Raw genomic sequence first — 24215 nt, forward strand, 5'->3', positions numbered from 1 at the left:
AGGATTTCTTTGGAATATTTTAGAGAAACGACAAGTTCCAACCAAAATAATAAATTTTATTAAAGCAATGTACGTTGGATTCAAATGTCGAGTATTGCACAACGGGTTGTTATCAAACACATTTGAAGTAGCCACAGGAGTAAGACAAGGGTGCATATTATCACCACTTTTATTTATCCTAGTGGTGGATGAAGTAATGCGAGCGTCCTTAAAAGGAACCAAAGGTATCCAGTGGAACCCATTCATGCAATTGGAAAACGTGGAATACGCAGACGATGTTTGTCTACTCAGCCATAACATCAGAGACTTACAAGAAAATATGGAAGCACTTAGGTTATATGCAGCAGTTACCGGCCCAGAGATTAATTGCAACAAGACACAAGTAATGGCGGGAGAATACAGCTCAAATTCTTCGCCAATTGTTAAAATAAAAGAAGAAGCTGTGGAATGCGTAGATAAATTTAATTATCTAGGTAGCATAGTCGCAACTAAGAGTGGTGCGGACGAAGACATTGACTCTCGTTTAATGAAAGCTAAATCTGCATTTGGCGTGTTGCGCGTTGTGTGGCGCTCTAACCAATCTCCATCAGCACAAAAATTCGTATTTACAACTCCAATGTAAAGTCTGTGCTATTCTATGCCTGTGAGACCTAGAAAAGAAAAAGAGAGATTGATACAAAAATACAAACTTTCGTGAACAAATGTTTACCACAAATATTAAAAATATGGTGGCCCAACCGCATCACAAACACCCACCTATTCCTGGAGAGACATATGCGGTGAATCAAATAATCGAATACGATATAAAAAGTTGGTAGAAGCCCTATGCTCCACTGGGAGATAAGGATAAGAGGGAGAGAGAGATGCAGAAGCTACATTGTTCAAAGTTTCTACTACTGAATAACATCGCATTTTCTAAAAACTTGTTGCCTGTATATGGGAAATGGTCAACTTTGTTATTTTGGTAAGTTTTTCATTTTCTTCACGATTCTGATACTTTGATGTTTTAAAGTAAGTCTTTAATAATGTATTTTGAGTGGATTAAATGATTGTGGAGTAGAATAGAGAAGTTATTTTCTACTTTAATCATGATAAAAATACAGCTCTTCAATTGTTGCACCAATTGAAGGTTGAAGCAGATTATTAGGTTCTTGTTCGCATTTAATCGGTATTACTTTTAAATCAATTCAAGACAAGAAATTTAAGTTCTTATCAATAATTTTTTTGAAGTCTGTGTTGGACAAACATGGCAACCATGCCTATTACTTCTTATTATATATTTTATATTATTTTGTTTTAAACATGATATGGACGATGCTGCATGTCTGCACACCAAGTATGAAGTTCAAGTATGCGCTTTGCTATACACTTTGAAACAAAGTATGCATGCTTCATTTTTTACAGCCTTCAGAACAACAGTGGTGCTCCGCTAACAGAGTGCAAAATAGTAATTGAAACTGAAGGAATTGAGATGATGATAATACGAGTAGCAACACGTTATTTATTTCATTATTTCATTATATAAAGATTTTATATTTCTCTTAGAATTAAACACAATTTCTTATTTTAATTCTTAAAACTAAAATTATTTTTAATTTAATTATTTAAAATGTGATATTTTAATATTTTTATTCACAATATAATTTTTAAAATAGAAAAAATTACCTAAAAAATGTTTTTAGCACAAAATAATTTTTAAAATATACAAACTTCATTAATATTTGTGTGTAGCACTTTTTTTCAAATTTGTGTCTTTTAAAGAAAATAATTGTCTACAACTTTTTCAAAATTTTTAAATTACCAAAATTTTTAAATTATGAGAAGTTTGCAGATTTCGATATACACAAGGAGACATGTGTGCAGATTTAACAAATAATTAAAAAGTTTTAATTTTACCGCATACATGTCTTAGGGCCATGTTATACAGAGTGTTTCGGGCACGGCAAAATTCGCTCTTTCGGGCTATGCCGAAAATGCATGTTATGCAGAGTGTCACATCAGTATTGCCAATTTTGTATTTTTACTACTTCTTGGTTGTGCCTAAATTTAAAAGAAAATTTAGATATGCTCACTTTCAAATTGCAACCAAAAATAATTAGCAAGAAAAAACTCATAGAGGCTGTAATAATGTTAATATATTATTATATTATCTTATAATAATTGTTAACAGTACTTAACAGTACTTAGGCCTTTCTTTAAAATCGAAAAGTGTAATAATTATATTAATAGCGATTTATTAAAAAAGGCTGTGTTGCTTACTGCCATTTTTTCTCCAAAACGTAATAGAATTGTAGTAATTTGCCCTAACAAATAAAGAGTTTATTCTGCATCGCATACACAATATAAAATTAAATTAAGGAGGAAATCTCGAGTAACATGTTGCAATGGTTTCAAAAGCTCACAGATATGAGTGCAATATTGGACGACAACTTAAAAATAGTAATTTTACTAAGTGGCTTACTTCAAGGTTATGACAATTTAGCAACAGCTCTGGAATCACGCCCTGAAAAATTGTGGATCGAAAACAAGACGAATAATTATACTACGTTTTCACTACGTACTTAGTAAGTTTACATTATCATAAGTTACTTAAGGAATGGGAAAGAGCTTTTATGTGTCAGAAAGTTCTAGTTTTATAGCTTTTCTGTGTTTACATTTTAATTGCAAACAGATGATATTAAATGTTATATTGTTAGAAGATAATAAATCAGCATGGAAAAAAACGCAGAAAATTTAAATAATTTAATACATAATGTTTGTGATATTGTTCACAATATGAAAGTGGCAGTTTCTGCATATACAGAAGAACATGCACCATTTTTCTTAAAATATATCCCCTGGGATTCCATTTTTTATATTTTATTTAGATTCAGTTTTAAATTTTACTACGAAATAAAAATTTTTAGGATGCTATTATTTTTTTGGATTTTTTAATATTTTTTTTTGTCCCGCAAAACACAACCACATGCGAGTTACATTCTCTTATCTTATCCCTATATTAAATATTTTATTATCGTTGTTTGACCTAATCAAACAACGAAATATCCTACTAATCAGTGACGATTGCTCTAAGGTGCGGAGGTGTGCGGTGAACACCCTAACATAATTTGCAAAATGTCAAGTTATATATATAAAATTATTAAATATCTTTACATCCAGAATTAATATTATTTATTACATTTTTATATATATATCTTTAAAGATTAAAGTTTTATCAAAAACAATTAAATATAATTGTCTATGAAAACTCATTTAATTTGCTTCTGTTAGCTGCTATACTTGTTAGTTGTGTTCATATATTTACAGCACAAATCACGGAACATTTCTATTTTATTTCGTTTTTGTATCGCTTTCCTTCGAAAATTGATTTCATGGTACTTTGGTGCGTATGAGTAACGTGAAGGACACCTGATTAACTAATTTTTTTTAATTACTTCTAAAATGAATATCACAGTGGAAATATTTATTTTAAAAAAAAAAATTTGTGTGACATATTCCTTTATTTTTTTTTACTGAAAAATCGTGTGTATGTGTTTGGTGTGATATGAAGGATAAATAAATTTTTAAAAGTACTTCTAACTACAATATCGTGGGTTTTATGTAGAATTTTATTACTAATCGAAATCAAAAATATTATATAAGAATATATGTAGTATATTCGTTGAAAATTCATTCAATGGAAATGTAGTACGCATGTGGTTGATGTGTTTTGCGGGAGATAAAAAAATATTAACAAATCTCAAAAAATAATAGCATCCTAAAAATTTTTATTTCGTAGTAAAATTTAAAACTGAATCTAAATAAAATATAAAAAATGGAATCCCAGGGGATATATTTTAAGAAAAAATTTTTTTTAAATTTAATAGTTAATATTAGTACTTAAATATAAACAATTTTAATTGGAATATGAAGATTGTGAAGATACCAAAAAAGGCGATATATGACTCTGTAACAACTGGTGCGGCTTAACATAACTTTGCGTCGTCATGAAAGTGTTCATGAAGATAATTTTGGAACGAATCATAAAACATGTTGACCCTAAACTGAGGCGAGAACAAGCGAGAACAAGGTACCTCGACTGAAGTAGCTTCGAGCGCTTTTAGATTATTAATTCTGAGATGGTGTTTGATGTTTTTCCTTAAAAGGATAGCAGTGCCTCCTCCTCTTCTTGAGACCCTGTCTGATCTGTGAATAATGTAGTTAGTGATTTTTAGCTGCATTGAGGGTTTAAGGAAAGCCTCTTGCAGGACCATTATGTCTATTTCGAAATCATGAAGAAATTGTGTAACCTCGTGTTTCTTGTTTGTTATGGAATTTGCATTCCAGGAGTTAAAATTGGCAGTAGGCTTTGTAGCATGGCCTGCATCATATTCTTCATAATCGAGTTTAGCTGTGCCTGGAAGTTGTCTATTAACTTTTCTAATTGGGCAGTAGGTTGATGTGGTATGATGGCGAGTTGTTGGGAGGAGCTTCTTGATTCTGCAACATCCGCATACGCACATCCGCATTGATGACTTTATTGAGGGGTTAGGTGGTATCACAGTGTTGAACATTTCAGGGGATCTTTACGAGGCTTCATACATAGGGAGTGATGATATGTGTCCTCACACTTAACACATTTGGGTGCAGCCTTACAGTTGGTGGCAACATGACCAAACTGTTGGCAGTTGTGACACTGAGAGGGACCTTTTAGCGGGCGCTAAGCTTTAACAGTTAGTTTTAGGTGGCAAACATTGGATATGTTGTATATATCCTTTTGGTCCGCAGGGAGACGGATTTTAATAAGTTGGTCGACCGTCTGCCTTATCTTAAAAATATCATAAAATTCATAAAATTTAATTTAATAGTAAGTTATGAATATGGAAATAAGATTCTGGAGTAAGGTTAATTGAGAATTTTTACCTAATTGTTTGTTACATAATTATAAGTACTGTTATAATATTAAATATGAAAAGTAACTAAAATATTTACTACAGCAACATAAATTTATTTTATTATTAGGTTTAACTTAATTTTTTATCTTAAATGTTTTCATTTAATTCACTTCATACACATTAATAACATAACCGAAATATTTTTTTCACTTAAATTATATCTTTGCTTATCTAGCGCAGTAGAAAGACCGCTAAATGATAGTTCGACTTAAACTTGTGTCAATCATTTCAAAATTTTGCAGCAAAATAATATTTACTATTTCAAACAAAACTATGAAACCCAAATAATTTTTTTGCGCTCTTGGGTGCAACCACAAAATCGGGAACGCACATTTGGGTGCAATCGTAATATTACAGTGCAGTGTAAAGAGAGAATTTTGTGTCACACAGTGTGGTGCGAGCAATAAATTTTCTCCCTCATTTAATTGTGATCATTGTTATAAGTCAATCGCACAACAAAAATGTTTTTTTTTTATTTAAGCTATACGGGCTAAAGATGGGGAATCTTCAAAAGATATTAGTAGTCCGTACTACCAGTATGGACGATTCGCAACCAAGACTTACTCTTTTCCTTTATATTTGCGCCTACGTACTAAACCTCATCCTAACACCGTCAGCAAAACCTCTGTGAGCTCAAGCCTCAGCATTCTGTTATACATAGTGTTCCACAATATTGGACCCAGTACCGAACCCTGTGGGACCCCTGCTGCTACTTGGTATGACTTCTTGCCTCTGTCTGTGTAGTACAAAAACATTCTTTTTTTAAAATAGTCTACGATTATTTCTAAGAGGTGCTTTGGGACGTAAGTGCTGCTAGTATAGTGCCCCAGTCCACCGAGTTAAATGCATATTTAACGTCTAAAGTAATGATGACACATTATTCTTTACCTCCTTTGGGCCTACGGTCTCCTTTAATCGCATCTTCTGCTATAGCTATGACTGATTCCACGGCATCTATTGTGGAGTGTGCTTTTCGAAAACCAAATTGTCTATTTGATAAAACGATGCATGTTGCGTGTTATTACCTTTCGGTATAAGCACCAACATTTATCTTTTCCATATCTGAGGAAATGTTCTCTCCTTTATACATGCGTCGAACACTTTCCTGAATGACTCAGCGTTGACTTCTGTGGCCATCTTTAGTGCAAGGTTTGATATTCCATCTACTCTGGGTGCTTTGTTTAGTTTCAACCCTTTGCATGCCGCTTCCAATTCTTGCCTGCTAACCTCAGGTATTTCATTCTGTCGCTCACTATCTTGTTCTGTATACGTTATATCAACTCTGTACGGAAAGGGGCCTTCAACTATTGCTTGTAGCTTAGCTGCGTCTGTTGTAACATTTTTCATAACCACCTTCTATCCTAGTCCCCATGGATTATTTTCGACTTTCTCACACATCTTCTTGTAGTATCTTGTCTTACTATTCGCTATCGCCTTTTTGAAGTCAGTTTTCAATGTTTTATAGGCTTCCTGGTGCGCTATGAAGTTTTCACGACCCCTTGCTCTTTGACATAGGTGTCTCTCATGTTTGCATTTCGTTCTTAGCTCGGAAATTTGGTCAGTCTACCAATACACATACTGTCTAGCCTCTCTTTGCCATAGATGCGTTACATGCATTTGTTATGCAGCGCATGAGTTTTATTGCTTTATCATTCGCACTACTGGTTAGGTGGATGTGATCCATTGAGAGCTTAAAGGCTTCTTTGTCCAAAATAAAATCTTTCCATAGTGAATTTGGCATGGCTGTCTCTGGAATGGCTCTTGCTGAGCGTTCATGTATTTCGAAGATAATAGCTTGATGGTCACTATGCATGTACATATCTGACACTTGCCAATCCGTTGAGTTAGCTAGTGGATCGCTACTAAATGTCAGTGGTTTAAGTTCATCGAATTGTCTTCGTTTTCTTAGGTGGAGTCTTTCTACTCCTTTCGATTCCGTTTCTTAGTCTCTTTATTGAACCTGTTGTTTGCCGTAGCTGAATAGTTTCAGTACATCTATCGTTGATTCTAACGTCTTTTGTTTGGCTTGATTTCTCTCTAGCAAATCGTTTATAGAGTGACGTTATTGTTGCTGCAAGATCACACATAGCTTGGTGAGTGGACCTTCTTCCTCCATCCATCATTTCATTGAGTTCGGATATTTTATCTCAGAGTTTGTTAAATATTTCCCTATCATTGCTCTGCATCTTATGTGATAGCATAGGTGAGCGGGTCAGTCTCGGTGTCCTCATGAAGGGGTTTTGCCTAGGATTTACTATCAATGACTCCTTTGTACTTTCGGTACCGGCCGAAGTAGTAATGCCAGTGTGTGTGGGTATTTTGTTTGTCATTTTCTTTGCATTTGGGTCCCAACTTAAAGCCTCGTTGTCTCGTTGTATAGTTACCCTTATTGTGGTTCCATGACTATCTTTGCAATGCAAGGAGATCATGCGAGGGTTGACATATAGCCTGTTTAATCCTGAACACATTTATTTCCACATTAAAGACGCCCGCAGAATTTTTAACATTTATATATTTATATTTGTCTATTTTATATTACACTCTATTACTCTAGCAACTAATACTTACTTGTTATAATCAAGTAAAATACAAATAATTGTTTAGGCGTATGCTTATGCACACAACTTTAATCTTAAGTTTATCTCACAAAAGATGCGCATATTTTTTAGGCGCATGCTTATCTCGTACACATGCGCACAACTCTTAATCTTAAAACAGATGCGCATTTTTATGTAGGTTATGCTCAATAATTGTTTACGCACATGCTTATCAAATTATGCACATTAAGTACAATAAGAAAATTGTATATAAACTCTAGAATTTTAAGGAATAAAGGTAGTATCTTACAAATGCTCAAACCGTTCAGTAGTTTTATTTCTGAACATAGCCTTATGAGCGCATGTGTTCAGAGCCGAACCGGGAGCTAACCAGAAGATATTCTTAACTGTTATCATCTTTCGTGTATGGGTTATGATGCGATAGCCTTATGTTACACTGGGCGCATTTTTTTATTATTTTTTTTTTCAATTTATAAATTATTTATTGAATCTTTCATTTAGAAACTAACAATAAGTGAATCAAATTTTAAAATTAAATTTATTTTTGCCCTAGCCCATTGCTTTGGAAAAAACTATTGAAACATTGAATTATTTCTAATAAAATAAGGTTGAAAGTTAAAATTATAATTAAAATTTAAATTAAAATTAAAACTTAAATTAAATTAAAATTAAAACTAATATTAAATTAAAATTAAAAGTGAAATTAAAATAATTCAAAAAACACTTTCAATTTAATAATTAAAATTTTTAATATTTTAAATCAAATAAAAATTTAGAAAGTTATCAGATGTTAAGTGTGTCCTTCTTTTTTAAACATTTGTGGTCTTTGTTCAGTAGGAGCTTGTACGCTGATTGGTTAGGGTGATTTTCTAACTTTAAAAGAAAGGTTAGCATTTTTCATTAACCACGGCGCACATGTTATCATTCTTAGGATTTAAGATTGCAGCTTTTGCAGTTTTTCAATATTTGATGGCATCGGTGTTCCCCACATTAGAACGATTTGTATGGCAGAATTTTGACGTGCCGAAAGCCAATGCAATGAACTTAGTTTTATATTTATTTGTGTCTTTTTAGCTTCTATGTGTTTATTCCAGATTAAACGTCTATCTAGATGTATCCCTAAATATTTTACATAGTCGCTTGAGGGTACTTTATGTTCATTGTGATATTGGGACAGTTGCCTAGCCTTAGAGCAAATGTTACATGGGTACATTTTTGTTCATTGAATTTGATACGCTATTTGTATAGCGTATCAAACTCTTATACCTACTTGTATACAGTAGATATAATAGCGGACTAATGACACGTCCTTGGGGAACTCCAGCTTTGATAGGACAAGGTTCTGAAACAAAATCTTTATACCTTAAACTAAAAGTTTTTTGCTTAAGTATTTTTTCAATAAAAGGTGAATGTTAGCTGGCATGAGAGTTGTAATTTTATGTATTAAGCCTTCGTACTATACTTTATCAAACGCTTGGACAACATCTATATATACAGAAGTGCAGTATTGTTTATTTTCAAATGAGTTTCTAACGAATGATACAATACGCTGCACTTGTTCAATTGTACTATGTTTAGCTCTGAAGCCGAATTGATGTTCCGGAATTATTTCGTTAGCTGAGAGCATTGGCATTATTTTTGCTATTAGCAGCTTTTCAAATATTTATGGTAATACTGAAAGAACGCTAATTGGTCTGTAAGATTCTAATTTAGTTTTGTCCATTCCAGCTCATTGTTATTTGTAACATTTTCCAAAGTTTATTATCCCAAACCAAAAACATATTTCTATGTTTTTGCCCAAACTGTCCGTCCGTAAGATAGCGTTAAATAAATGCCTGAGATGTATAATGGCACATTGTGGTAACTGTTTCACCATCGCAATTGAAATTTTATCAGATCCTGCTGACTTTTTCGCATTGAGATCTTTTATAATTTTAGTAATATTTTCCAGTTTAATGATAAGTTGACTGCACGAGGAATATGACATAGGTTTGTTGTTAGTAAAGAGGTATTTTTTGAAGCATCATTTGGGGTAAATACATTTTTCAAATGTTTTACTATATGTCCCCTTTCTCAGAGTCACTTCGTGTCCAGTCACCATTTTCTATTCTGAGAGGAGATTTATGCTGGATAGGCTGTTTGAAGTACTTTGTTGTCTTCCAAAGAGAATAGTCAGTTTGTTCATTGAGTGACAAATTGTATAGAAAATTGTTTAGGGACTTTTGATGTCATTCATATTTGAGTTCATTAGTTCATTTAGCAAGTAAAACTTTATGTTTTGGGGATTTATGCCGTTACCATAGTCTAACAGCTTTTCTCTTCCGTTGTAATAATGCCTCTATTGTTTTTGTCACACAAATTTTTTGGGTTGTTTTTTCAGTTCTTATCGAAGCTACTTCATCACCCGTTGAGATTACTTCAGAAAATTGGTTAACACAGGTATTCAATTCCATTTTTATTTTTTAACAAAGCGTATTGTGGTAAATGGCAAGAAACATATTTACAAAATTTTAACCAGTTTATGTATTTCGTTAGACTTTGCGTTTGGATAGTTCTATTCTGTTGACTTTATGCTGTTATTATTATTGGTGAGTGGTCTGATGACAGTTCAACTGATGGAAATGCAGTGATTGTTGATGGTTTTATATTATGCTGGCTGTCCAGTTGAAATAACATCGAGATCTTTACTTTTCACAACTGTTAGAAGTTTCCGTCCTGTTGGTGTTATTAGTCTTGCACCCCACAATGTGTTCTCGGCATTAAAATCGCCTGCGAATAGAAATTTAGAACCGAGTGTTTTAAAAAAGTTTTGGAAGTCTTGGACTTCTATATTGTGGTTATAAATATTCAATTTCAAGTTCGTAGTTGCTTATACCGTTTGCATTTTGAAAGATTCTTTGACTTTTATCTTTTCATCGATGTAAAAGATAACGAAGATTGTACATTGGATCCACTACTTCTTTAGTGAGTTTTTTTGCGTTTGGCTCAAGTTCTACTTTAAATATTGGGTGAGGTGTTTTATTTTTATTTTTAATATTAAAGATGGACTTTGTTTCAAATCCGGCTTCTGCCAAGGCTGCTTTTATACCAGACTCTGTTACGAAATGTTCTATAGCTTTAATTACCACACTTAAACCTTTGCTACTTTTTAACTGATAGGTGTTGTAGCTTTTGTTATTGGCATCAAAGAAGTTTATAATTTTTCTATAGTTAAATTCGTCGTTGATTTGGATTTTTGTTTTATTAACATTTCTTTTCAAGAGTTGAATCATGTAGAAATGTTTATCGTCGATAATGGATGTCATCCATCATCCATTAAAAGCACGTTCGAATTTTTTTCCCTTAAGTAGTTTGAAGGTGGTTTATATGTTTTGGTATTATTTTCAGTATTCTCGCTTTCATCAGTTGATAAAATTTCAAATCTATTTTTATGTAAGGAGGTGCGATTTTCTACTAATTTTGTTTGTTTAGCTACTTAACTAGTTGGTTTTGTCATAGGGCTGCGTTTCCGCTTTGTAACAAGAATGTATCTATTCCTGTCTGAATTTTATTGCCGCTGTCTTGTTTAGCAGCATTTTGAATATAGTTTTTATCTTCAATGTTGATAGATTCATGTTCGTAATTATTTGTTGCGCAACTTGTCGATTTTTGATTACAAACATTTTTCTGCAACATTTTCTTTGCTACATGTTTTTTATTGCTGTTTTGATTTCTAATTAATTTGTGCATGTTAGTTATAATTTAGTGCGTTGGAAGTAGTAAAATAAAGTGAATAGAATATTATTTTTTAATAATTATGAAAATTGAAATTAATATTTTTGAATGTACTTCGGTTGTGTTTTGTCATTATATATAAATATTTATAATTATGTAAATCACATTTTAACAAATATTACATCTGTAAAAAATTATAAACGTGTTTTAAAAATATATTGTACAATTTGGGATTTTGTTTTTTGTTTGTTTTTTCTTTAAATCATACTGACAAAAGGGCTTGGACATGCAGTTTAATGAATGTGATCTGTATTTTTCGTACCTAATATGTTTGTATTAAAAGTTCCTTAATACTTCTCCAAACTGTGTTACATGCTTTCTTAAGAATTTTAACTAATGGCGGTTTTATGATTATTAATATAGAAACGAGTGGAAGATCCTATTTGGCATTACTGACTCTTCAAATGGGATATTTTATGCCTATTATAGACACTTTTCTGCAAAAATGTATTGCGCTGCATTAATTTAATAGATTCAATTTATTTATAATTTTTATTTAATTAAATAGTTCCTTGTTATTTTTTCTATCATATTAAACATTTTTAAAATAATAATAGGCGTTTTCTTTTGTAAGCATGTCACAAAAAAACTAATAAATTAAGCACTACTTAAAATAATTGTTGTTGTTTCATATGTTATTTTTAAAATAAGCAGTTGTTCTTTTTTGACATGCTTACCAGAGAAAACGCCTAATATTATTTTGTATACATTAAGTTAATTTAAAATTGTATTTACATACTGTACTTTTCTGAAATAAAATATTTTGGTGCATAGGCCTATCGGGGAATCGAACACCTAAAACTCGGTAACGGGTCAGCAAGCATATCTCTTAGGTGGTGCGAAAAAAGCTTATATATTTTATATTTCTTTTAACACTACGGACTTCACGTGATGGAATTGATCCCCATTCTTTCTTGAATTTCATATACAAAAAGCATTTCACGTCATTGAAAGGATTACTTAAAACTACAAAAAATGCGTAACAGTAGACGAATTTTTATGGTTTTTTACATCGAAAAAATTTGTTGTCCAAGCAAAAATTGTATTATTATGTAAAAAATTTTTTTGAATGTTACAACATTATATTAATATTCATTGTTTTAAAACAGTATATTAAAATAATGTAATCTAAAACTTGAAATATATGTACATATACTGACTCCTCTGTTAGATGCTAACTTTTTCTATAAATGTATTTTTTTAACAGTGTATATATATATAAGTATAGTACGTATATGTGCAACATGATACAAAAGAAATTTTATTTTAACAAATACTATACAATTTCTTCACTTTGTCAAAATACTTTAATGACTAATTATATATATTTAATCCATCAATAATAATTATAGCCATTTTTTAGTAATATTTGATTAATATAGCAATTAGAATTTATATATAAATTGATGTAAAACTTATATAAAATATCATATCTAAATATCATTAAATTGAAATGAAATTGATATATTGTTATTAAAATGAAATTGATATTTATAATAGATTTTCTAATAATAAGTTTGTACTATTTCTTTTAATGATTACATGTTAATATGCAACCGCAAATGTTGTAAACATTAAGGTTATAAGTCATACCAATTTTAATTTTTGACAATTCTGGTATGGTGAATAAGTAAGAGAGATTTTTTTTGGATATTATACAAAGAGGCAAAATTATTCAAAATTTCCTCTCAATTTCTCTTCTTTATCTTATTTGGTTGCTACCTTGGCAACGTTGCGAAAATTTAGATAACCAAATAAAATGTCATATTTTTTTCCTTACTGTACAATTTTTGTAATATATCTGGATTTAACTCAATTTTCTAAACAGAAAATAGCGCCACCAAAATTGGTATTTTAAGTTAATATTCTTTTAGTGAATTCAGAAAATGCATATAATTAAACTACATTCGTCTAAGATACTACGGGTAGCAACATTTTTAATTTCTATACAAAATGTTATTTGTTTCATTGATCCAGTGTCAATGGGAGTTGGAATAATTAACTTGTTCCCATCAATTTACAATGGGTTAGTAGATAATACATATTGTAGATATTCCGAATGCTGCAATCAGAGAGGAATCCCAGCTAATATAAAAGGTTGATGTGTTTATTAAATAAATTCATTACAATAGCAACTTTTTTCACATTATTAGAGCTAAAAACGCGATTGAGCAATAATTTGTATGGACAGCATATAGTGTTACAACATCTAATACCTGCTTTGCAAGCGCATTTCAGCCCAGAAAACAACTCACGAAAACCTCTTGTTTTAAGCTTTCATGGAACCCCAGGCACCGGGAAAAACTTTGTAGCTGATCAAATTGCCGAAGCATTATACGAAAAAGGAGTAAAAAGCAGATTTGTTCATAAATATTTGGGTAGAGCCGATTTTCCACTAGAAGCCAATTCTCATATTTACAAAGTAAGTCATTTAATGTAATGTTTTTATAAAAAAAATAACTTTTTTGCCCATTAAAGGAAAGAATTAATCAAGAAGTGCGGAAAGCGATTGCTGATTGCCCTAGAACATTATTTATATTTGATGAAGTTGATAAAATGCCTGAAGGAGTTTTTGAGTCATTAACGTCTCTTGTAGATTACCATACGTTAATAGACAAACAAGATAGTACAAAAGCAATATTTATTTTTTTATCCAACACGGCTGGTGTTTTAATATCTGACCGTTTAGGAAATGTTATAAATTCCGGAACTCTGCGAGATGACACTAGAATTGGACATTTTGAACAAATATTAGAAAAAGCTGCTTACAATTTAGATGGTGGCATGAAAAAAACTAGTTTAATAGAAGCTCATGTGATCGATCATTATTTACCTTTCCTGCCATTGGAAAAGCGGCATATTGTTAAGTGTGTAGAAACAGAATTTAAAAAATGGGGTTCTAAACCTAAGGAAAATGTAGTGGAGTATGTTATTTTACAATCAATTTTATGTCGAATAAAAAAAATTCTCTTTCAGTTCAATAATTAATGATGCTGTTACATATGATCGAACTCATGGGTTGTTCGCGACGTCAGGCTGCAAGACGTTAGATAAAAAAGTTGCTGTTGAAGTTATGCATCCCATTTATTAATTAAATAGTTTGTTAGTATATTTGATTTTATAATAAACATATTTTTACTCTTATAAAGAGCTATTTTATTCACCATGGGTTAAGCCATTTAAGTCTTGCATCCTTTTTTAGCAGGTCTGTATCTAAACGTTTTGGATCGCAATCATACTTATTTGACGCTTGCAAACGTTCTTGTATTGGACCAATGTCTTTAGTTACTATACATTCACCATTTTCCTTTAAATATGTGTGTTTAGTGTCATCTTCAGTAGGTTCGCCATAAGGAAAAGTAATTGGTGTGACTTTAATAAGATGCTTAATTTTCCAAAGCCTGGCGTTGTTATCAGGTATATTTTTAACTACAGTAAAATCACTTTCTTTTTGGTCCAATCCAAGATCTCTTAGTATTTTTTTTTCCCAATAAGGGTTTCCTTTTACTGGTTTTATTCGTTGTACTCGAAATAATTTTGAGGGTTCAACAGGCGGGTCTTCATCCTCAGGAGTCCTTTTAAGTCAATTAATGAATTAAAATAACTTATATTGTCAAAAAAACTCACCTGGGGTAATATATGATCTTTTCATATTTTTTACCATCTTTGAACAAATATTTCTTGTTATGCTTTCCGTACGCACGGCTCGATTGAACTGTTAAACGAAAATATTGTAGAAAGTTCGACATCGTTAATCCTTTCAATAACTTTGAAGAAAATTAAATCTGGGTGCAATAGGTTATGAAATTAATAAAACAGCTGTTTATACCTACACTCTTGGAAATAACAGAGCTACCATATTTTCTTTCGCACGAAACATTTTTGTATACTTCGATACACATTAACCAGAGAATATCTTTAATGGAATGGACACTCTGTTCACTTTGATCAAAAATAATAGAAATTTTCTTAAAATTCAATTTTTATAACATTTTTGTCACACGTTTTAAGCAGGATATAGACGATGCTACATGTTTGCAGACAAGGATACGTGCTACCAAATCGCACCGTCTATATGCAAGTTAGTATATCAAATTTCAGTGTGGGACATGTATGCGGTAAAATTAAAACTTTTCAATTATTTGTTAAATCTGCACACATGTCTCCTTGTGTATATCGTCGAGCAAAGATTGTGGAACAATATTGTAAAATAATTGAAAAAATTGAAAAATTTGAAAAAAAGTACTACAAACAAATATTAAAGAAGTTTGTATATTTTAAAAATTATTTTGTGCTAAAAACATTTTTTAAGTAATTTTTTCTATTTTAAAAATTATATTGTGAATAAAAATATTAAAATATTACATTTTAAAGAATTAAATTAAAAATAATTTTAGTTTTAAGAATTAAAATAAGAAATCGTGTTTAATTCTAAGAGAAATATAAAATCTTTATATAATGAAATAATGAAATAAACAACGTGTGGCTACTCGTATTATCATCATCTCAATTCCTTCAGTTTCGATTACTATTTTGCACTCTGTAAGCGGAGCACCGCTGTTGTTCTGAAGGCGTAAAAAATAAATCAAAATGAAGCATGCATACCTTGTTCCAAAGTGTATTGCAAAGCGCATACTTGAACTTCATACTTGGTGTGCAGATATGTAGCATCATCTATATCATGCTTTAAGTAAGTGTGATTACACCATACTTATGTCACTTTTACGCTTTTTCAAGGCTGATGTAAAAATTTTTTTTTTTACTATTTACTGTACAAGTTTTTATTTAAGCAGATATATAAATAGGCCATGATGGCAAATTGAGGGAAATCGTAAATTCTGTGGGTATGGCAACGAATGTTGGTACTTACCAGAATTTCAAGTATGGTAAGTTAGATAAAAATTAGGTACATTAGGTATTACCATTGTGAAAATTTTTTAAGATGTTTAATAAATAAATTTGAAAACTTTTAACCAAAAATAATAAATATGTGCACCTTTTAGTAAGGTACCTTTTAGTAATATAAAAAACTTGAGCGTTCCTTATTTGGTTGATAATTGCTACGTTTATGCGAATCTTAAATTCACTTTTAAAACCGATTTTAAAATTTGTTCTTAGAGCGTTTACGCACAAGAATTAAAAACACTTTTAAGGTAGCTGTCAATCAATGAGTTGTTAAACGGTAAACAAAAATGTTGATTATTAACATTTAAAAAATGGATAAAGTACAGAATTTTTTGCTCAACCTTTTGCTTCGCTTCAGGCAGCATCGCATTGCATTCACAGTCGATGTGGAGAAAATGTTTAGGTAAGTCAAAGTCGACGACAGGCACAGGCAATGACAACAGATACTCTGGCGGGATTTATCCAATCAACGCATTCGCACATATCAATTAGCTACCGTTACATATGGCACAACCAGTGGCACATATTTGGCTGTTCGCGCTGTACAGCAATGTGGCAGAGACTATTGTCATATACTCCCAGATGAAGTACTAGCTAAAACTGCTTTGCACAGCATCCTGAATAATTTCTAAGTGGATGACTACCTTAAGAGTATACCTTCCATTGGCATGGCGATTCAACTGACGACCGATGTCTCATCTGTGTTGGCAGAAGGACAGTTCTATCTCAGGACATGAAAATCAAATAGAATTGAAGTCTTGGCACACCTTCTTGATGATGCTGATCCGAAGGCAGCTGTTGCAACTGGAGGCAGTGCGAATACCGCGTTGGATAGGCATGCAACCCGGAGATGAAATACAACTTCACGACTTTTGCGATGCTAGTATCAAAGCGATGGCTGCAGTACTTTATTTGGCAGCAAACCACGATGGCAATACTACCAATCACATCAACTGTGCACCAACAGAGCTGGTAATAATGGAACGCGAGTTAAAACCACTTAAAACCACTTGCAGGCAATAGGTCAACTCGCACTAGAGACACACTACACTTCTGGCGATGAATTGGTCGTCATAGATCTCTTGGATCGGTTCAGTTATCTTGACAAGCTATTGCGCACTACTGCATACATATTGCGTTGCAAAAAGGCACATCACATCAGCGTATTCGCTCACATACACACATCTGTACAGGCGAAATGGACATTGCTTTAAATCACCACATCAAGGAAGAGCAAGCGAAATATTTGGCAGCGGAACTCACGCAGCTGCAAAAGCCGCAGCCCATATCCCCATAAAGCAAGCTCATTGAACTGAGCCCGTTCATCAGCCCGGCTGTGAACAATATATCGCGAGCAGGCGGACGCCTACATAATGGGAGGATGACAGAGGTAAAGCATCATCCAATCATTCTTCTTAAGGATAGCACATTGGATAGGCTTTTAATATGGCAGGTGCATCAAGACACACTTCATGGTGGTATACAGCTTATGCTACATACTATTCGACACAAATATTGGATTCTGCAGGCACGCATTTTGGTCAAGCGATGCATATAATCATACGCGATTTACAGGCGTTATAAACACATAATGCTAAAACGACGTATGGCGATATCACCAAAGGCTCGGGTCACCCCATCTCCCCCATTTGCTAGATCTGGTGTAGACTATTGCGGTCTATTCAACACGCGAATTAGCTCCAAGGCTGTACGAACGTTACGGAAGGCTTACGTGGCAATCTTTGTGTGCATGATAACCAAGGCAGTTTATATCGAACTGGCTGAAGATCTCGCTTCTGAGGCATTCATAAATGCATACACCCGTTTCGTAAACCGGCGTGGTCCATGTAACCATTTATACAGTGACAATGGCACTACATTTATTGGCGCAGATTGCTTAATGGCCGCTGACTTACAGGCTTGGCATAATAAATATTCTCAACAGCAATTGTCAAATTGAGGCGCAAAATGGTGTTTTTTACCACCTGGCGCACCACATCAAGGCGGTTTATGGGAAGCTGCCGTTAAATCAACAAAGAAACACTTACTACACATTGTTGGCACTCATTCAATTTACTATGATCACCTACATACTCTACTTGTGCACGTCGAGGCTTGCTTAAACTCATGTCCGCTCATACCTTTGCACGACACTTGTGACGACAAAATACCAGATGAACCTATTGGCAAAGTACTTAGCAACAAATTGTCATACTGGCGCCAATTAATACAAATGCAGCAGCATTTTTGGCGACAATTTTTTTTTTTTTTGTTTTTTATTAACGATTCTACAAATAAGACAAAAATCATTTTAATATTGCACCTAGTACTAATAACAAAAAAAAAAGGTACTAAAAAGCAATTTGATTTGAATATTTAAGGGTAAAAACAAATGAAACTATTTTGCTACTCGCTGTCCATTAAGTCTGCCACTGTTTTCCTTTTTAGCCGTCTAGGTACTGCAACCACCTGGAGAACTGAACTGGATGCTGTAACGTTGACATGTGTTTTCAATCGCTGTTTGTGAGCAATGGCACACCTTTTTGCCACGACGTCGACTGTTGGTATGTCAAGGTCACGGTGGAGACCACTGTTTCTAATGTAATATGGAGCATTTACGATGTATCGCAGTACTTTATTTTGAAAGCGCTGGATAGTTGAAATGTATTTCTTGCTGGCACAACCCCAGAATTGTATGCCATAACTCCAAGCCGGTTTCAGTATTTGTTTATAGACCATTAGTTTGTTGTGGATTGCCAGTTTAGAGCGCCTGCCAATGAGGTGGTAAAATTTGTTTAGTTTTAGGTCAAGCTCTTCTCGTTTTTTCTTAACATGCGCTTTCCAGCGCAGCTTAGCGTCGAGCGTAATGCCCAGATATTTGGCTTCGTTGGCGTGTGGAATTTTTGTGGCATCGATATGAATTGGAATATGGTTATAATTTCTCAATGAGAAGACTATATGTACAGATTTTTCCTTATTTAGCTTGATTCTCCATTTTTTTGCCCATGAAGCAATTTGATTGACTGTGTGTTGCAAATTAGCCGTCGCTTCTTCTATATTGTTTTCGATTGCTAGAACCGCAGTATCGTCTGCAAATGTTGCTGTAACTAGTTGGTTTGCAAAGGGTAAGTCCTGTGTATACAGGAGATATAGAATGGGCCCAAGAATGCTCCCCTGCGGGACGCCTGCGCTAATCTTCTTTAGTGCTGAATGTGCATCTTCATATTTAACACTGAAGTACCTGTCGTTTAGATACGATGATAGCAGCTTACAGTATTGTATAGGCAATAATGATTTAAGTTTATGGAGTAATCCTTCATGCCAAACCTTATCGAAGGCTTGTGATACATCTAAGAACACGGCACAACACACTTTCTTCTCTTGCATCGCCGATTCAATGGCATTTACGACTACATGTATTTGGTCGATGGTTGAGTGGTTTTTTCTGAAGCCGAATTGATGATCCGGAATTAAGCGTCTTCTCTCGATTATTGGTAATAAACGCGCTAGTAGTAGTTTTTCAAAAAGCTTCGATAAGGTTGGCAATAGAGATATTGGCCTATATGAGGATACGTTATTGGGAGATTTCCCCGGTTTGGGTATCATAATTACCTCAGGGAATTTCCAAAAAATGGGTACATGTTTCAAACGGAGGCACGAATTGATTAAATCGCATAGGTAGATGATGCAGTTATTGGGTAAGTTCCGAAGAACTTCAGCCGTTATTAAGTCAAAACCAGGAGATTTTTTGAGTTTCATTTTTAAGATTTGTTTACTCACTTTTTCCGTAGTGACTACAACAATTGCAGTGTCGCCTTAAGGCCAATTTGTACATGACCCAATAACGTCTTGGCCTTCATTTGGACTGAAGGTTTTCTCTAGGTGTTCAGCAAACAGGTTCGCCTTTTGAGTATTTGTTTTAGCCCACTGAGTTTCGTTTATTTTCACTGGGGCAGACTGCTGCATTGGTCTATTAAATGATTTAGCAGCTTTCCACAGAGAGTATTCATTATTTTTATCTGCTTGTGCAAATGTACAAGCTGAAGCTGAAAATATTTCCAGTCAGTAAATGTATTTGCTAACTTGGGTATGTTCTGGTTTATTGTTGGATTTTGTGAAACTATCAGCAGCACTGGTGAGTGGTCAGAGCTAAAGTCGAAGCCTTCTGAGATGGTTAGGTGAGATGCTGGAATGTTTTTGTAGACAAAGAAGTCGATTAGGTCTGGAACTTTGCTAGTATCCGACGGCCAGTATGTTGGTTTACCAGTTGAAATTGAATTGCAAGCTGTGAGATGCATGGCTTTGTACATTTCTCTTCCTTTCGTTGTAGTAAGTCTTGAGCCCCAAAACGTATTTTTTGCGTTGAAGTCTCCTCCAATTATAAAACGTTTAAAACCGGTCAAACCGGTTAAAAAGAGATAAGTAGTCTGCGCACTTCAACTGCTGCCTGGGAGGACTATATAATGCAGTTACGACCAGCGGCTGATTAAAGGTTTTCACGGAAACAGAAGTAGCTTGAAATTCAATTGTGCTATATTGTTCTAGTAAGTGATGTTTTATCGAGTTTCTAATTATGACAGCGCTGCCACCCCTAGCGCAATTATCGGGATGTATGGTATGGTATAGAATATAGTTTTTAAACGTTATGTGCGATTGCGTAGTACAATGAGTTTCAGCGATTAAACCGATATCAATGTTTTAGCTATTTAATACGACTTCGAGTTCATTTTTATGTTTTGTTAAGCTATTCGCATTCCATAAGAATAGTTTCAAACGATTAGTCATAATCTAAAAATTGCATATTGTGCTCAAGCACGCTCAGACGTTGTTCGAGGGTTTTAAATACCTCTTCTTGTAGATTAAGTTTTGTTAAGATAATTGACAACGCGTTGTTGCTTTGTGATTCAGTACTTTGAATGGGTCCCTTTACAGTTTGGGCGTAAGTGACTGTTCTAACACTAGTAGGTCCAGTAATTTTGGATTTACTTTTTGTTACAGCAATTTGATTATTTTCGTCAGCCTTAGTTTTGTCAGCTTTGTTTTTTAAATTTATTTTTTGTAATTCTTTAGCGACTATACAACCACGATAGTTCGCTGGATGCGGTTCGCCACAGTTGCAGCATTTAGGCTTATCGGACAGTGTCTTTTGGCACTCCGAAGTTAAATGTTTACCAGCGCATTTAACACATCGTGGAGGTTTTCCACAGAAATTTTTTGTGTGACCGAACGATTGACATTTTTTGCATTGAGGAATTAAGTTTGACGGTTTGATGGGTTCAATCTTTACAATTGTGTTAAGAATACTTTTTATCTCATAGATTTTCTTCATATCTTCGATTGAGTCAAATGACAAAAGGAACATATCAAGCGATTCTTTAGTTTTCCATTTGAGTTTGTTTATCGCACCGATTGCTTTTAAACCTTGGTTGTTTAAGTAATTTATAATCGATTCTTGATCACACGAATGGTGAAGATTTTTTAGTATAACTTTTATTGGCCTAGTTTGCTTGTCTTCGTAGCTGAACCAGGAAATATTTTTGTGAGTTAAGAGTTTTGTAACAGATCTATAGTCAAAAGAGTCAAAAATAGATACTCTGTATGAACCATTATTTATAAGTCTCACAAAAAACTTGTTTTTTATAGTTGCAATAAGTTGGGTATGCAATTTTTTAAAATCATTTATGCCATTGATAACAATAGGAAGAGGTCGAGCAATTTTATTAGGGACAGCTTGTCCTTTTTGGCAAGTACTTGTTTCAACACTAGGTCTACTTTGACTAGCTACTTCTGGAGAGGATTCGGCCTTACGATTTTTATTTGGTCTTTTCTTTTTTAAGATCCAGTCTGTCTCTCTAGCAAGTTCCTCCTCATCGGTTTCATATTTTGCAATGTTATGAATTGTTTCTGGTACGTTTTTAAAAGATTTTAATTTTTTGTTTTCACTTCTCAGTGCAGTTAACTCATTGGATAATAATAAATATAAATTTTCAAGCTTTTTAATTTTATTCTGAAGTTCTGTATTTTCCTTTTCAAGTTTGATGATTTTTTCTTTATTTCCACCACCGGGAGGTGGGGTATTAGCATCAGTCATATTAATTTTAGATTAATACTATTTTTAGCGCGTATATTTATACTAATAATATAAATTTAAATTTTTACCTTAAAATTTATAAATAAATATTTTTAGCGTCCTTTCGCGTATTTATTTATTTAGCATTTGTTAGTTATTTAGCTATATTAATTACACAATTTCTTTAGTTTTTATAGATTTGTTTACAACACCTTTCTTGTGATTTAATTTAAGCTTAAAAGCTTTATTTGCTGTCTCTATCAGCTGTTTTTAAATGTGTGCGAATTTGTGGCAAAATTAACCACTTCAAAAACAAAGTAATTCCGCACAACCAAAAATCCGCTTTTTTACATAAAAACAATATAAATATGTTAATATTTTATTTTGTCGGGCACTATAATTTTATAAATTTCTTAAAGAGTCACTGTCTCGGTTTTTTTTTTGTGATAAATTTAAATTAATTTTTACGTTTTACACTTAGAAAAAACATTAAAGTACGCAGTGATATTTTTTGCGCGCGCACCTCAAGTCATAATTATCTTAGTACTCTTACTCTTAGTACTTGGCGACAATGGCACGAAGAATATCTTTCAACTTTGCATCCACGTTCCAAATGGCATCAGAATGGTGACCACATCAACGTAGGCGATGTCGTGGTTATCCGGCACGAGAATCTACCAGCAACACATTGGCGGCTTGGCAGGATGATCAAACTTCACTCAGACGAAGACGAGTTGGTACGAGTAGTCACAAGCAAGCATACAGCTGGTGAACACATGCGACCTATCCAGAAGATATGCAGACTTGTGGAGCATCCTGAACGTACGCATGTGAACACAGAACGAACGAAATATATATGTAAGCACTAAAACTATTTAATAATAATAATAGATAAACTATAGTGTAAAATAATTGTGTAATAAAAAAATATTTACCTAACATAATATTAGGTGATATTTTTTCAGAAGTGGGATTACTCACGGTTAACTGCGAAAACTGTACGTAATTGTCGCGTTAAGACTCCGTTGGCGAGTTCTAAGAAATTGTGTGTGCGTTAAGACTCCGTTGGCGACTTGTAAGAAATTGTGTGTGCGTTAAGACTCCGTTGGCGAGTTTTAAGAAATTGTGTGTGCGTTAAGACTCCGTTGACGAGTTCTAAAAAATTGTGTGCGTTAAGACTCCGCTGGCGAGTTCTAAGAAATTGTGCGTGTGAGACTTCGCTGGCGAGTTCAAGGAAACAACAAAATTGTGTATTCATTTTACATGCATACGGCAGTAAAGTGACTTTTAGCAAACGGCAACGAAATCATTTTACATGCATACGGCAGTAAAGTGACTTTTAGCAAACGGTAACGAAATCATTTTACATGCATACGGCAGTAAAGTGACTTTTAGCAAATGGCAACGAAATCATTTTACATGCATACGACAGTAAAGTGACTTTTAGCAAACGGTAACGAAATCATTTTACATGCATACGGCAGTAAAGTGACTTTTAGCAAACGGCAACGAAATAGAAACAATAACTGTAAACAATGGAAAATTTCCGTATATTAAAGCTACACGAACTAAAAAAACGGTACTCGAGTGTTAAGAAAACGAAATTCGCCAGTCCGAAAGTTGACAACTATAACGTACGTAACGAACGAAAACGGTTCGATGGGATCAAGTGTTACAATTGCCAGAAGGTTGGACACTATTCAAAAGATTGTTCGGAGCCACAAAATAAAATTCGATGTAGAAAATGTAGTCGCACTAATCATAACACGGAACATTGTCCGGACAATCAACGAGCAAAAGTAAATGTTATTGAAAATACAAACGGTATTGTAAAAACAGTGAATGTGAATGGTCAACATACAAACGCTTTTGTTGATCCGGGAAGTAGTCGTACACTGATTCGGAAAACATTCGCAAATAAAATCGGGCTAACAAAACCGAATAGTGTAGTGTTAAAAGGCTTTGGAGGTGGCG

The 24215-nt window shown here is 33.4% G+C and overlaps 3 protein-coding genes across 4 annotated transcripts; 2 read left to right on the forward strand and 1 right to left on the reverse strand.

Moving 5' to 3' along the window:
- Positions 1-13045: 13045 nt before the first annotated feature.
- Positions 13046-14410, forward strand: LOC119668833 (torsin-like protein). 2 transcript variants are annotated; one of them, XM_038078482.1, is made up of 5 exons: positions 13046-13115; positions 13244-13363; positions 13420-13688; positions 13745-14190; positions 14243-14410. In XM_038078482.1, exons 2-5 carry the CDS (start codon positions 13249-13251, stop codon positions 14355-14357), a joined length of 945 nt encoding a protein of 314 aa, XP_037934410.1. In that variant the 5' UTR covers positions 13046-13115; positions 13244-13248; the 3' UTR covers positions 14358-14410. The 2 variants fall into 2 exon arrangements, with proteins under 2 accessions (XP_037934410.1, XP_037934409.1); XM_038078481.1 differs by lacking the exon at positions 13046-13115 and having other exon boundaries at positions 13122-13363.
- LOC119668834 (39S ribosomal protein L30, mitochondrial-like) lies at positions 14332-15088 on the reverse strand. The gene is made up of 2 exons (XM_038078483.1): positions 14894-15088; positions 14332-14841 (listed from the first exon to the last, which is right to left on the reverse strand). The coding sequence occupies exons 1-2, from the start codon at positions 15013-15015 to the stop codon at positions 14427-14429; spliced, it is 537 nt and encodes a 178-aa protein (XP_037934411.1). The 5' UTR covers positions 15016-15088; the 3' UTR covers positions 14332-14426.
- A 2674-nt stretch (positions 15089-17762) lies between these two features.
- LOC119666216 lies at positions 17763-18131 on the forward strand. The gene has a single exon (XM_038075499.1). It carries the CDS (start codon positions 17763-17765, stop codon positions 18129-18131), a length of 369 nt encoding a protein of 122 aa, XP_037931427.1.
- The last annotated feature ends 6084 nt before the right edge of the window (positions 18132-24215 follow it).

This window comes from Teleopsis dalmanni, chromosome 1 (assembly GCF_002237135.1).
Source record: "Teleopsis dalmanni isolate 2A chromosome 1, ASM223713v2, whole genome shotgun sequence".
NCBI lineage: Eukaryota > Metazoa > Arthropoda > Insecta > Diptera > Diopsidae > Teleopsis > Teleopsis dalmanni.